At 39.6% G+C, this 15,896-nt stretch overlaps 1 protein-coding gene across 1 annotated transcript; it reads left to right on the top strand.

Moving 5' to 3' along the window:
• Positions 1–50: 50 nt before the first annotated feature.
• Positions 51–5,452, top strand: LOC103155655 (uncharacterized). The gene is made up of 4 exons (XM_007577409.2): positions 51–2,943; positions 3,771–3,826; positions 4,241–4,588; positions 5,215–5,452. The coding sequence occupies exons 2-4, from the start codon at positions 3,775–3,777 to the stop codon at positions 5,430–5,432; spliced, it is 618 nt and encodes a 205-aa protein (XP_007577471.1). The 5' UTR covers positions 51–2,943; positions 3,771–3,774; the 3' UTR covers positions 5,433–5,452.
• Positions 5,453–15,896: the final 10,444 nt, after the last annotated feature.

The raw sequence follows: 15,896 nt of genomic DNA, 5'->3' as shown, positions 1-15,896 counted from the left end.
AAATTTTTCTGGCTGTTTTTAAATTCATATTAAAAAGTATCTTGGCCCGTCGGTGGTATGTGCTCCAGGGAATGATGCCAGATTGTTCATTTATGGCCGTTCTGGGACTGTGTTTAGTCCTAATTAAAACAAATCCAGAACTGCTTATAGTGAGTATCCACAGTGTTTAGAAATATTGTTTAGAATGAGGAAGTATGATAGATGCTTTCTGTGTGTAGCTACTCTACTCTATTTGAATGTTAGACAAAAAAACATGCAGTTCCCTCGGATTTGCACACAGAAATGCATCGTCCGTTCCTGATATTAAATACCAAAACCAACCAGTGACATGTCCAGCTCCAGGCCACAATCAATGCAGGCGTCGTTGAGAAGAGCGTCCTGCACAATTTCTGCAAACACCAAAAAATAATGTTTATTTCTTAGTGTCTAGTGGAAACCGTTGTCTTTTTATCTCCTAGTTTGTGGTGTTAAAATCCGACTTTTGCATATATCTTGCGTCTGTGCGTCTCAGAATGTAACTGCAGCTGCGTCATGAGCTGTGAGACAACTTGAACCTTGTTCGTGTGCGTCATGCTAAATGTCGAAGCCTGTCGATAAGAGGGTGAACACAGGCATATGGTAGCTTAAAGTCACCTCTGTGTGAGTGCAGTCTTACAGTGGATGCTCTGTGGTGTCGTCACTGGTTTTGCAGGCTCATAGTGGAGCCGTCTTCTCTTGTGAGGGCATGGAGAAAGTCCCCCTCTGTTAATCATTAACTAAATCACTAAGTCCAAATCGCCATCAACACATTTTCCTCGCAAAGAAACAGTGATGCTCTCAATATGTCGTCAGGGAAACTGATCAGAGGTGATCAGAAAATGAATGGGGGTCAATACAGGAAGAAAACCTCCAAAAGACGAGCCTTGTGTCAGAAGCATTTGAAATTGAAGGAGGCGTTGCATAAGTTTACCCTTCACAAAAACCAGCTCAGTTCACTCCCCCTCTTACTTAACATTAACAACAACAGGCACAGCATAAACTAGCTTATGAATTATTAATAAAGCTCCGCTCAAATGTTTCCCTGCTTTATCTTTTGGAAAGCAAAAACAGTTCTAGGGTTGTTGACAGAAGCTGACCTCGAAGGTCATCATGTGAAAAACAGCTTCTAAGTTCTCTACAAAAGTTAATTACACTCATCAATAAACTAATTTGTCATATATTTGCTTTGCACCACTGAATTTTCAAAATAAAATAAAAAAACGTTACGACACCGCAACAGCGATCTCTGTGAAGATTCACCAGGTTGAAAAGCCTAAACAGAGCCATCGCTTCGAAGGAAAGACTTAGCATTTATGTGGTTGAGCGGTACAGATTTTTTTCTGTGTCTAAACTTGGAAAAAAATCAGAGATTGTCTGATTGTAGCTGTGGATTGGCAATATGTTAGTATTTTTACTTTTCTTCCACCCGTTACGTGTGTAGCGTTAGCTGGTGGTGGCAAAACCTGCCTCAAGCAGATTGATATAGTTTATGTTGTTGAACCTTCACGTGTAAAACATAGACAATCATTCTACGGTTAGGCTATCACTGAAGGATTGTGTTGACGCAACTAGAACAACAATACTAGTCAGAACTGGAGCAGAAACTACACCAATGTGAACGCTCTGTTTCAAGCCGCAGTTCTTGTCATGGCGTGTTGGATTATCAACAGACTGGGTCTGTTGAAGAGTGCTTTGAAATCTTTTTTAAAGGTGTCGGTTTGTTACGTCTCCAAACGTCTGCCCTCAGACAACATATCTCCTGACTTCCTCTTCCTCACTTGGAGCATCATGGACATTTTCACTTTGTGAACTAAAACTGAAACCAGATAAATTGCTTCATTTCTTTTGTATTGGTTTGACATCATTGTTATCCACTGATGTCCAATCATAACATGATCCACTTCATCTTTTGGTTGTTTTTGTGACTGTTTTTCTTCTTCTTTTTTTTTTTCGCCTTTCGACCTTCTTCTTTTACCTCTTACTCAATTTTAGACATTGAAATGAAAGATCTGCAGTGAGCTATAAACCAGAACACAACTGAAAAGGAAACGGTGAAAAAGTTAAAGTACAGTGCATGCCCTTTAATTCATTTGGCTGCTCTTGATAAGAGAAGTTTTAACCACGGGAGCCCCGTCATGCGCCAATTTGCATGCCACTTTATCTCCATGCATGGGTGGCTTTATTGAGGTTAGGGCAGACAGGCTGCAGGTATTCATGAATATATGAATATTTTATTATGATCTCAAATTACTTTTTGTCTCGTGCCCATCTCACTAACCTGCACTCGGCATGAAAGAGGAGAAAGAAAGCGAGGGGACGCTTGAGTGATGGAGAAAACGGGGCCAAGTGGTTCTAGAGGAGGAGGGACATGAAGAGAAAGTTGATGAAAGCTCCTTGGATCCGGTTTCCTTTAGCGCCCTTTGTTCTCTGCTCTGTCATACATAAAGTAAAGAAAGGATGCGAGAAGAGTGAGGAAGTGGGGAGCTGAAAACATAAACGTGATGTTAAGAAGAGCGAGGTCGATGTAGAGACGTTTCCTGCTGCACTGAAAGTCCCAGTTGTTTTTCTGGAAACCGCGTCAAAGTAGAGGAAACAGAAAAACGAAGATAAAAAATCATCACACAAGACATTTTGGGACTAGATGCAGAGGAAGATGCCTGCCCAGGCCTGGATTTGTGTTTGTTTTTCGTTTTGTGGCTTAGGAGAAGGCTGTGTTGTGTAGTCCTTTTTCAGCCTTCCAACATGTGTGGAGAGAAGAAATAACTTATGGAATAGAGCCTGAGAAATGATCACCATCTGTAGTGATGAAGTGCCAGTAGGGGAACTGTTCCCGTGAAGGATGTTTTGCATCACCCATGAGAGCGAGGCATAAGAGCGCAGCTGTCAAAAGTGGAGAACGAGCGACATTTTGCATCAGTCAAAGAGGTACACACACACACACACACACACACATTCACGCATTCATGCACTCAGAGGCTCCTGTCACTGTCTCTGTTTGTGTCCTCTGTTTACCCTCAGTGCCAATGTCCGTCTCAGAAATGTCAACTTTCTATAAAAGTAGATTTTTTTTTTCGCCGCTGTCAGGATGGTTTCAGACGCGGTAATGGCCGTTCCTCATCTCCCAGCTTTCCATTTCCCCCCAGAAAAACACTGGGAGCCCAGCTTGAGAGCAAAACTGCAAAGACTTTAAAGAGCATCCTGTGCACAAGCTTAAATGTCAAGGGGCTCATGCAAACAGATTGAATTGTTTTATGAGAGAATATTCATGACATAAAGCTGGAACAGCAGCTTTATGTCAGACAGTTTTTCTATTTTCTCTGTTTTATTTTTTATTCATTTTCAGAGATTATTAAACAAATTTTAATATCAGATAAAGTTTTAAAAATGCATATATGAAAATATGATATCATTCAATAATAGAAAAAAACTTATCCAAACTGAAATGTTTTTACCCACAAAATTAAATCCTGGAGTGAATCTGATTAACTTTTTTTTTTTCATTTAAAGAGCATTTATCCACAAATGCAGAGAACAAAACAGTGGTGTACCTCCTCAAGAGCCACAATAATTGTATATTTCAACTAAGGACACGGGGTGACAAATTAGTACAATTTATACTTTACATCCTTGATGTTTGTGTTTTAGTGCCTGTGAGATATTTCTGCCTGATTTGATGGAGCGTGAATTGATGACATGTTTTCAGGAAACCTCTAATGGAAAGTGATATTGAATTTTGCTTTCTGGCTCCCCAGATTTATGATGCCTCGCAAACGAATGCCTCTCATTGGTTCATCTGGGAGCAGAACTGGTAACGCTTTATACACACTGAGGTTTCAACACAGAGCAGGATCTTCAGCTCAGGCATTGTCTGTGAATCTAATACGAGGCTCACAACAACGGTCTCATAAAAATTAAGACAGTACGTCTGAGCTTTATTTTAAGGAAAAGTTTCGTTAGGGGTCATAACTCATCATATATTCAGCACCAACATCTGTCACTTACAAATTACCGCATGATGTTGATTATATAGTAATTTATTGAAAGCGGTGAGATGGACTTTAAATGTAACGTTCTTGCGATTCCTGCTGAAACTCTGGCAGAAATGAAATTCAGAGAAAAAGCTCACAATAACTCACCAAGGCACATAATGCATGTAATCTCTTCAAGGATATATCTCAAAAGTGTTTCTTTCTTTTCTGTTTTTCTGTGCGAACGCATACAGGCCCGCCTCCCTTTAATTCCACTGCTCTCCATCAACCACGCCTCACGAATCGCAAGAAACATAACCAGCAGCCCCAGACTTTGTCGTCCTCTCAGCATCACCCAGGACCTTCTTCCATCCTCCTCTCAGACAACGTAACACCGTGGGGTGGCCTTGCTCACTCCGAATCCTCCTTCACCATAACACCCCCAGCAATTACACCAACAAGACCCCCATCCGTCCCACCTGGTCCTCAGCTGACGGTTGCCGATCCTCATGAGGAGGAGGAGGAAAACGATGAATGTTCATGTTCAGGTTTCAGCTCCGAAATCTCATCTCCCTGCCTGTTGGTCCCTCGGAAAAACACAGGTGGGACATCAGACTATAGTTACTAAAGAATGACTGATTTCCTTTCTTTTCATTGATGCAAAGGACAAGAAAACCATGCCTTTAAGCACTAAAGTGTCTACGTCACATTCCCAAAGGTATTCTGTGACACAGCCAAATTCAGACAATCCAAAACGTTCCAACTTGTATCCACCACCTGGGGATGTAGACTTCCTCTACAAACATTTGTGAAGCAATGGAGCTCAGCGAACTCCAGAGGTTGATAGGAAATCTCAAGTACAATAAGAACATTTGTGAGATGTATTCCCGGCTAAACTTATCTTCAAAGATATTTTAGTTAAAGACAAAACTGCGAGCCATGTAAGAATATTGATCAAATATTTCCACCAAGAGTCCCCAAAGGCACTCATTTCCCTTTGGGATCAATAAAGTATGTTTGGATTAAGCTGAATTAAAACTTTGTGAACCGTTTGCAGCTTCACCAGAAAGCATGAAACATCTCAATACTTTGGTCGATATGGCGTGTCTCGCACATGTTAACAGAAGGATGTGATCAATGTAACTTAAACGTTTTTTTGTTTGTTTGTTTGTTTGTTTTAACGACTGTCTTTCACTAACAGAAGCGTTGTCTGCTGTTTTGTGTGTAGGTGGAGTGGGCAGAAGGCTTCAGGCGAGAAGCAGGGTCGTACCTCAGTGCCAGGTTCCTCGCCTTCCACGCCTGCCGCCGCTGAATCCAATCACCGCGCTCAGCTTCTCTCGAAGCTTCACGTTTTCCTTCTTCGAGCTGCCGCTGCATCACTCCCCTCACTGTCGGGCAGAACGTGCCAGAAACCTCTTTCAGCTGCTGAAGCAGATACACTACTGAGGACTCTTTGCATTAAAGGACTGTGAAACAAATCTAAATGTCTGAATTGTCAAATTAATGGCGGTGAAGTGTTGTCGTAAGAAAACAACAAATACTCCGGACTTATAACTCTTCACTCCCATCGCATGGGCACATTGTGTTGCGTCTCGCATGCTTCGCTCGGTTTTGGTGTCAGTAAAATACCCATTAACAGGCCTATTGAGAGGATTGGACAGTTTCAAACTGCTGCTGTTCACGAATCCCTCCGGTTTCTCTCTGTCAACGTTAGGAGTGGAACACCTTAAAATAGACTCGAAACGTCATATTTATTTCTCATTTAGTCCGTCGCTCTCTTTTTTTGTCTGCCTCTGCAAACATCCCTGAAAGCTGAGTCGGGATAATGCAGCCATTCATTGGCTCTGAAAGACTGCTGAAGGGGAAAGAAAGGGGCGATAAAATGGCATCAGTGTGCAGAGTTCAAGGCTGTCTTCCTCATTCCCTGATTCACGTGTAACAGCTTGTGTAGCTCAGCGTGTGAACTACGCAACAGAACGATGCACTATCACAGTCACATGTGTGAACCCACTGTACTGATTCGGTTTCTCTCTGTTGGACGTTTCTCTATGTTGCTCACGTGCTCCTTTTGATTTCGCTGCAGCTCTTTCGAAAGTTACTTTTCGTCTTGTGAAGCGGTACGTTAAAGAAATCCTCACCCTTAGCAAAAGCAAAGAAACAGGTTGCATTTAAAATGACCAGGGATTTCAAATAGAAATATGAAGTTCTTATTGCAAACAGCAATTTGGGATGATGCACAGGTGCGTGTCCCAGGTGAGGGGTTGAAAAATAAGTCTGACCGTTTTTGTAGGAGGTGAAGGAACTCTAAAAGCTTTGCTGCTGGGCAGCTTCTTCCTGGTCAGACTTTTTTTTTTTTGGAACTAGACCATCTCAGACATTCCGAGCTCTTCTGGCTTTACATCTGTTTTTATCCTGTCATTGCTGCCTGACGTTCGTTGAGAGAAACAGTGGCGACAATCTGGCAACAGAAGTCCGTGTTCATCATCGTCCATCGTTCATGCTGCCTGTACATGAAGGTCCTGCAGCAAGTGGGAGCAATTTTATCACATGAGGACTTTGGATTCATAACTCATAACCATTTTTCCATCAAAACAACTATTGTAGTGTTGGACATTTTTAGGTCAGAAAGACCATGACCTCTTTGAATTCATGCATCTTTGAACAGACTTTCTTTAAAGATCACCCTGGATTTTTAGCTCCTTCCATGTTTACTGCAACTCTGATTAGATTCATGCTCCAGTTGAAAAAGCATCCTCATTGCTGCCACCACCGTGTTTCAGGTCAGGGGAGGTGTTTGTAGTTGAAACATGGCACGGTTGATTAAAGCTTTAGGGGTGTGAATGCTTTTCCAAGGCTTTGTGTTAGCTTGGACATTTGGGGAAGGTTTCAGCCGATCAGCTGAACTTCTGGGATGGTTCTGCACTCTGGGTTATCTGTCACCTGCCGGGAAGAAAAATAGATTTACTTCTATCCCCATTTGATGCAAGGTGCTGTATGAGTGGTTTGAAAAGAAGCTGCCTTTCACCACATCTTGGGAACTTTTACTGAAGACACACACACTCAAAAAACACTGAGGAGACTCGTGTCCATAAGACGCGCCCAGATGGACAGATGCCACACTGTTAAACTGACGGGTGACTCATTATTATATAATAATCTGTTTTTATCTCCATAACCACCAATGAGCAGATACGATAGATATCTGCACCTGGCCGCCTATTAGTCATGCTTATCTCCTCTGATGGGGCTGGTGATAATTAAATCTGTGTGGCCTTTGTTTTAGTCGGGGCGGAGAATTCAGTCCGGTTGAAAGCTTGTAACTTAAACATGGAGAAAAGCAGAAAACAGAGCATATTGTCTGTAGATCTGTTAAGTACCTAAGTGAATGGACAGATGAATAGAAGGATTTTGTTGGCACACCGAGTGTGCACAGACAGATTTATTTAATGTTTAGACAGCCTAGTTGATATTCTGGTTTTTTAGTCAGAAATAGTCACATTCATTGGTTTCATCTTGTCAGTGCAGATGGACGGTCCAGGTGGTGGGATGCAAACCGAGTGGGTCAGTAGAACTGGGTTATTTATTTTTTTTTATGTTTGGCTTTCCACAACAAGATTTTATCAGTTTGGTCATATTTTATTGAATTTTGAATTGCTGTATTTTGTATTATATTGCACACACACACACACAAACACACACAGTGTAATTGTTTTTATTTATATTTACCCTGGTGCCGTGCGATGGACTGGTGACCTGTCCAGGGAGTGCCCCGCCTCTCGCCCACTGACCTCTGGAGAGAGGTACCAGAACCCCTTACGACTCCACTAGGGATAAACCTGTCAGATAATGGATGGATGGCTTAAACAATATATTAATCAGCTTGTTAATGTAGCTCCTTTCTCTTTAAACACCATGGAGTAGACTGCTTACAGTTTTTCTATTTGTGACATGGAGTCAGTGTGTCTGACTTTCTTCACTTTCCAGTTCCTGGACCAAAGATCCTTGCAAAAGTTTTAATGCAAAAATCCTCTGCAAAAGTTTGAGTATGGCATTAACCTCACATTATTTTAATGCTTTGGATGAATACAAAGAAGACCAAATTTGAGACGTGCAGCTTAACTTAATACTATTTGCCACTGGCATGTGTTTCTTTCAAATGTGCAGCTTATTGAACAAAGCCAATAACAAAGTGTGTTATTGGCTTTGGTACGTTAATCAGTTTCCTGCAGCCCTGAAACGGCTCAGATGTATTCGGTAAACAAGCTGAATTTAAACACAACGTCTGCCATTTAAAACATCCTAAACTGCAATTTAAATCATGGGGTGATTTTGTCACTACTTCAACTAGAATATTTTGTAAAAAAAAAAAAAAAAGCAAATCATTATTTTAGCAGGAATTGATTGTCCTTATTTTTATTTTTGTCTCTATTTCTGCTCTGGTGACTTGTTCCTGGTTTTGTAGTTGCATGTCAGATTTTAGAAATCAACTGAACCTTTTGATTTAAATGCAGCCAAAGGCGCCTGTTGATGCATGTTGAACACATATTTTGCTGCCACCTACCAGTCGGAGTGTGAACAACATCTGGCTGGAGTTCTGTGTTTGTTGTTATAGAGTTTCCTAACACTGTTTGGAAATAGCAATAATATTTATACCTGACACTGAAAAATGAATTTAAATATTATAACAAATAATACCTAATGTTGCTAATTTGCATCATACCTGAATGTTTAAGTACAGTTTGATATGTGTAGGTGTACTATGTGCATTATTCAAAGTGATAACCTCTACATAGCGTAGGATCTGTGTAAGAGCAAAACAGTTATTAGTTTATGTTTTATATGATTGTATAATAAACTTCTGAGGCTATATTTATACTGAAACTAAATGACATGCAGGGAGTCGTTTGTGTTTTTGTTTCCTCTGCGAATAAACAAATGAGGTCGAACTAATCAGACGTTTCCCACCTGCTGTTTAAAAGCAAGTTTTTTCTATTACTCAGTTAAACATTATCAGATCTTATGTGAGGAGATGAAGGTGAAGTTGTGTTTTATTTATGACATTTTTATTGCTGCTCTCTTATTATTCTAGTAAATCAATAAACTCAAGCATCACGTTTGCTGGGCTGTTCTTACTCGAAAAAATGGATTGGTTTATGGATTCATGACTTGCAAATGTTTCCGAATGCCTTCCCTTTTTCTCCTTCAAGTTGTCCTTCGCTCTGTTTTGAAGCTAAACATTGCTTCTATATTTAAATACACGCTCACAAACACGCACACATCCACACACTGACACGCAGGTCACTAGGCAACCTACGGTAGAGATAAGTACCTCGCCCAAGCGGCAGGAGGGAGCTGAAACTGAATCTGCAGCTTTTAGATTTCAATAAATCTGCACAGTCACTCTGAACACAAGAAATACTAAAGAGAATTTCCTGCAGGTCTTTCATTGTTACTGTCAGGTGGCGCCCTGTCTGACGGGTCAGAGCTGCGTTTGAATAATCTCGTGTTCATGCATCATTTCCTTTTCTTGGCGTATCCAATCAAAACAAGAAAGGAGCCAAGGTTAGATCAGATGTAATTCCAGGGATTTTTCTGCGGGCCCAAACATATGTTGTCTTCATTTGAGAAGAATGTCAAGAGAAATCAGGTCCAAACTTCCTCTGCTCCCACTCACTCGCAGCAGGAGTCTCTGTGTGAGATACGTTTTCACATCTTAAAGCTCTTTGGAGTCTGACGGTATGTCGCAGAACTCGTACTGATGCAAACCGAGGAGGATAGCAAAGCCTGGAAGTAAAGACAAATTGGCTTGTCTAGCTTTCATCTCATCACTTCTGTTTTGCTCACAACACGCAGGGTATCTGTTGTCTATTGTCTGACAAGAAAAAAAAATTCACAGATACAGAGGTGGAGCACTTTTCAGGAAGCTGGATGTTAAAAAAAAAAAAAAAACAAACAAACACCAAACTGGAACTTTTATTTGCAGCTTCGAAAAAATATTTTCCCATGTTTTCCAACAATTTTAGGTATTTTTCTCGTCACATGAAGCATTTGGCAATGCACCCGCATATTTAAGGGCGGGGGAAACACTTCTGCTCCTGCTGCAGGAAAGGAAGGCAGAAAAAGTTGAGCAAATGCTGTGCAACAAATTTAGCCGTGGAGTGATGGGATTTAATAACATAATAATTCTTAATTGGATTCAGACAGTTAATATGCTGAGAGGCCTTGAGACTGATTGGCAGACACGAGTCCCACTGACACGGCTCCTGATGATCTCCTGTGGACTGGCGTATGTGAAATGTCACCGGTGGGAAAAAGGTCACTAATGATTGTTCTACAGCTCATTTCTGGAAGCAAATATTCAACCTGATTTCAAGTGTGTAGCTGCATGAAATGCAAACTGCACATCGAGGACTGGAGAAGTATCTAGATCTCAATTCTTGAACATAATGGAAAAGCATTTAAAAAGTAGGTTTATGTTAAATGCATAAATGTTTTGATGCTATATATATTTTGATATCCTTGCTGAATCCTTTTTCCTTTTGAAAGCGGCACTAAAATCCACAATTACGGTCAAAATTTTGCCAACCTCACACAAAACTCTGAACACAGCAATCAGGATACAGCCGAAACATGCTGAAAATAAATTTCAGGATTAAATCCACCATCTGTCACACACCAAAACACCAAACTGTCACCACAGGCAGTCTGTCTGGACTCAGAGGATCCCTGAGTTTCTGTCAGTCCTCTCTGTTCTCTGCATTTTATTTTCTCTTCAGTCTGTTTAACGTGTGGCTGCTGTTCTGCTCTCCCCTCGAGCCCCCTCCCGGTGGTCCATTATACATTAACTGCATCACATACTGCTGGTTTCTTTGAGGAAGCCCCTCCATGAATAAACTTGGCATGTATTTGTTTTATTTGATTGATCCCAGAGCGAACTAGTTAACTACTAAAGCCCTCAAAAGGCCACAAAATAACCACTTATTAAACTGTGCACTGTTTAAATATTGTTCTTTTATGATCTAACCCCTAGTTAATAACACATTTACATCTTTTTCTGGAATGTTTTTTTTTTTTTCCCTGAGTGGGTGTTTAAACAATGATGGCACAAAAGAAATGGCTAATTGAGCTCCCTTTGTATCTGCTATTGTTGGCAAGAAAAAAGAAATTTATCTGTAAGAAGTGTCTTTAACTTACAGCTGTTCAAGATTGGATTTCTTTAATAAAAAGGATGTATCTTTTTATTTTAAGTGTAATTTTATTTTTATTTGTAAAAAAAGTTTTTGTTTTAACCTTAGTAATGTAATTTTATCTATTTTATATTTTCTTTTGTTTTAATAGTGAAATAACTTTTAAGTTCCTAAAACTGTCTCGATCCCTGTTGCGATGTTTTTGTAGGTTTGGTGGTATGCAGATAGTTGTTTTTGGATGGTAGTGGAAAGCACAAGGATTGGCCCAAAGTAAAAACTCGACCCAGATTCTGAAAAACATCTAAGTGATCTCCACGGGAAGGAATGCCAACAAACTGTCATTACGTCTAAACAAAGTCCAAAGCGGTGGACAAAACAAAGCTGCCGAAACAGCAAACTTAAACAGAAGATCAGAAACAGAACAGTGGTCATGCAGAAGTGCTCTGACCAAACTTTTTCCACTTTTTGTCACATTGTAGTCACCGTCTTCTGTGGATTTTGTTTGGATTTTATGTGAAATTCATATTTGGGAACTGGAAGGTTAAAAAGAAACAAAAGATAAAGTAAAATTCTAAGAAATAGAAAGGAAAAAAAACACAAAGCTTTAATATATTCATATTGAGTCAATGCTTTGTAGAACCACATTTTACTCTATTTGGATCCTGCCACAGCAATGCATAGGGGGAGCTTGAAGCAATGCATGGAGGCGCCTATTGGTCTACTGTCAATAGAATGTATCTTTATTATTTGTTTTTCTTCTATTATTAGCACAAACATTAGCAGTGGTAGCATTAGCATTAGCCTTTTCCCTAAAATAAGCATGTTAGCTATTTATTAGGTATTAGCATAAAGTGTTTAGCATACTAAACACTTTTAGTATACTAAACATGCTGTCCCCTTGACAGTCTGTGGCAAACAACAAATAAAACTTCTTATGGTTTTCTAAGAATAAATGGGACTAAATACACTGGTGTTTGTGGCTGTAAAGATTTTTTTTTTAACTTGTAGATTGAACACGATCATTGAAATATTAAAACATTTTCAACCTGTTTTAATTCATTTTAATATGTTTGTGCAAGATATACAGCTCTAGAAAGAAAATGAGACATTACTTAAAATGATCGGTTTCTCTGACTTTACCTTTCGTAGGTAAATGTTTGAGTAAAATGAACTTTGATGTTTTATTCTACGAACTACTGACAACATGTCTCTGAAATTACAAGCACAAATTTAGGTTTTTTGTTTGTTTGTTGTTGTTTTTTTGCAGAAAATGAGAAATGGTCAAAATAATGAAAAAGATGCAGCTCAAATAATCCAAAGAAAACGAAGCTCATGTTCATTTAGAAGCAACGATGCTAATGTTTTGACTCAGGAAGAGTTCAGAAACCAATATTTGGTGGAATAACCAGTGAGGTTTTTAGTGGGGTTCAGTGCAGTGGGCTCCTCATTTTTCCCAGAGCTGCATATACGTAAGGTCAATAGATAACAATGTCAAGTAAAGTTTTTTATGATTGTCAGCAACCTTGGGACCAAATAAGAAAATGACTTAATGTTCCCTCTCTGGATTCCCCGGAGAGTTCTCTGCTCTTTGCTGATCCAAACCACAACTTGCTCAACAGACAACCCAGGTGGTGTTTGCAACGCAGCCTTGTCGCACAGATGCTCACTGCTTCATTTTCTTTTTTTCTCCCACTTTGCAAGATGAGACAACAGAGAAAAGGGCGAAGTGCAGTTCGCAGATTCTTATTTATGATTCCTTCTGACCTTTTGATTCAGTTTTTGCCAAGGATTTTAACCCCAACAAAACTGTCCGGCTCCCTTTTGTCAGCCATCCAAACCAGAAGTTGCTATTTTAATTAAGCGTGATTGCTCGCTGTAGCTCCTCTCCATTCCTCAGACACATCTGCGTCTTTTTATGATATGGGACACGACTAGACTGCATGCTGTAAACTCAAAATGTGATAAACATCCTCACCTGGCTGAGCGCACTCTTCAGTTTCAAGATAAGACATGCTGATAGACCTCTTATCTCTTCCTGTTTGCCTCCCTGTGTAAACACGTGTGTGAAGAAGATGGAAACAGATTTATGATGTTCTCTGTGATTTATTTATTTTCTTTTCCACATTGCGCGTTCTCAGACTGACCTGCTCAGGGAAGACCGGGCCGTCCTCGGTGTCCGTGTGCATGTGGTGGCATTTCTAGGACAGGTTTCCACATCCAGCTGTGATTCTTGACATCTTTTCCAATCCAATTCCAGTTTCCAATCACTCACCTTTGCTTTGCTAGGTGCACAAAAGTGCACCTAGCTTTTTTATTTTTTTTATTTTTTTACATTTTGTCTCATCAAAACTGAACCAAAAAATAAATAAAATGGAGTAGTGAGGATTACATTTGTTTTTCGTCTCTTGGGTTCTTTTTAAGCACATTAAGAGTTTTAATCTTTCTTGTCATTTTTCCTAAAAACTTTATCAAGAATTTGACTTTAATTATGCTTCTCTTTATCTAGGTGAGACAACAAATCACACAGCAGGTAAAAGATCATGTTAATGTAAAGGTCTATCTTTAGATCCTAATTCATTGGTTGCTTCTGCTTTCCATAAATTATACCAAAAAAAAAAAATTATCCCAGTTATTTTTACAATTATGACTCATCTCTTTTCTTATTGGTTCTATAAACCAGAACATATCAGGACAGATTTTTAAGCCTTGGCAAAGTTCACCTCTTACACACGGAACAGGCTGTTCCAGCTGGAAGCTGTAAAAATGTTTACAAAATGTGCGAAATGGCCTGACTGCATGTTGTTTTCATTGAACATTTTAGGCTGAGTCAAAATTCCCTCACAAATCAACAAGAAGAAACGACGTGACAGTGGCGCCGTCTGTCAATGAGTAGCTGAGCGAGCAAAACACGACTCCAAAACCAAGCGAATAAAGGTAAAGGTTAGACTTTGATGCCTTTTTAATTTGAATGTCTCACCACGGCGGGGAAAGAAACCAGGTCAAACCAAAGTTTCGTCTGTACAAAGTTTTACCACCGCTCACAAGTAGGACAGGCATAAAAACAATTTTATGCTTCTCAGTTTATCTTTGCACCTCTTTCTGGGATTTTAATCCAGGCAGTTCAGTCAGGGTCCGACTGTTCTCCCTTTTCCATTGGTCCATTGGTTGTATTTTACATTAAAATAAAAATCTTTAGCAATGCAAGACGGACTTTCACTTGAAAATCCTTTAAGGGTTTTAAATGATGCATATTAACTGGAGCTGGAATGATTATGTAACAAACTTTGACAAATAATAATTTGGTGTCCACATTTGAATACATGTGTAATTTCTCTGACAGACAGACAGACAGACAGACAGACAGACAGACAGACAGACAGACAGACAGACAGACAGATAGATAGGAATAATAATACATTTTATTTGTAGGCGCCTTTCTTGACCCCCAAGGTCACCTTACACAGTCTAACTGTGTAAGGTGCTATAGATGCTATATTTAATACACAGTAAAAAAAAATAAGTACAAAATAGTTTTTAAATGAGTGCAGTTGTAATCATGGTCAAACATAAAAATATATGTACACCCTTACTGATATTTGGTTAAATATGTTTAATAAGGCACATTTCTTGCAGCCATTGTCTGGCTTCTTGCACAGTTCTAGGTGGATATTTGGCCACTCTTCTGAGAGAGGTCACTGAGAGTGCTTGGTATTTTGGTTAGGTGCTACTTTTTAAGCAGGGATGTTAAATCTTCAACAAGGTTGAAGGTCTAGTCAGTTCTGGAAGGTTAACGTTTATTCACTCCAAAAACAGGTTTTGTTTGTGTTTGCGACCATTATCCTATAGGAAAACCCCGTGGTGTCAAAGTTCCCCTCATTTAACTTGAACTGTCACCTGTGACACAAGCTGAACTCTTCCCAGAAATGGAAGCTGTCAACACACCAGTGTCACCGTTAGGCAGAGCTACAAGTGCAAAAATTACAAGTGCTGGATGTCGACTCATACAATTATGGGATGCTAACGTGGGTGATTTTTTTTGTTTGTTTGTTTGTTTTACTGTACAGAAACAAATCCAGCATGAGCCAAATTTGAAACGTCATGGAGCCACATTTACTGTCCAGAAGAAGACTTTAAACTGACTGGGAGTGCTGAGAAAACTCCAGAACCGTCTCCTCATAAGGAGAATGCAACAGAACCATGCAGCCACCACCGGTGCAGAGCTTGGTCTGGTGACCTGAAGGTGACAGAGTACGCTGTATGCAGAGAGAGATTAGGAGTTTTTAACAATGATTAAAAAAAGAATAAGTTACTTTTGTCCAAACAACATCCAGGACAGACATACACTACAGTTTTTTTTTTTTACAAATATCGCTTGCAAGTTTAGTATTCTTAGTCCTCAGTTAGCTTTTTAAGAACTATACTACAATTACAATCCATACCTTATTACCCAACTATATTTTTAATGCTGTTGCATATCTGTTTTTTTTTTATTAAAAATGACACAATTAAGAATAAATACATCACTATTTAATTTTGAATAACTCTTTAGATGTTTTCACACTTGCTTGCTCCGTGACTGACCGTGAGTGGACCTGAGCTAAATGAGATGTGTCAGCGCTTGAGATGAACTCCTTAAAGACGTTGATCATTAACCATGTGTCCATTAAGCCTTTCAATCATTAAGGCTAATCATAAATTACTCGGTAAACATTGCGTTAGTGTG

The sequence above is a fragment of the Poecilia formosa genome, unplaced genomic scaffold, assembly GCF_000485575.1.
Source record: "Poecilia formosa unplaced genomic scaffold, Poecilia_formosa-5.1.2 Scaffold440, whole genome shotgun sequence".
Classification (NCBI taxonomy): domain Eukaryota; kingdom Metazoa; phylum Chordata; class Actinopteri; order Cyprinodontiformes; family Poeciliidae; genus Poecilia; species Poecilia formosa.
The sequence above is the reverse complement of the archived record's forward strand: the minus strand, read 5'-3'. Positions and strand labels throughout refer to the sequence as shown.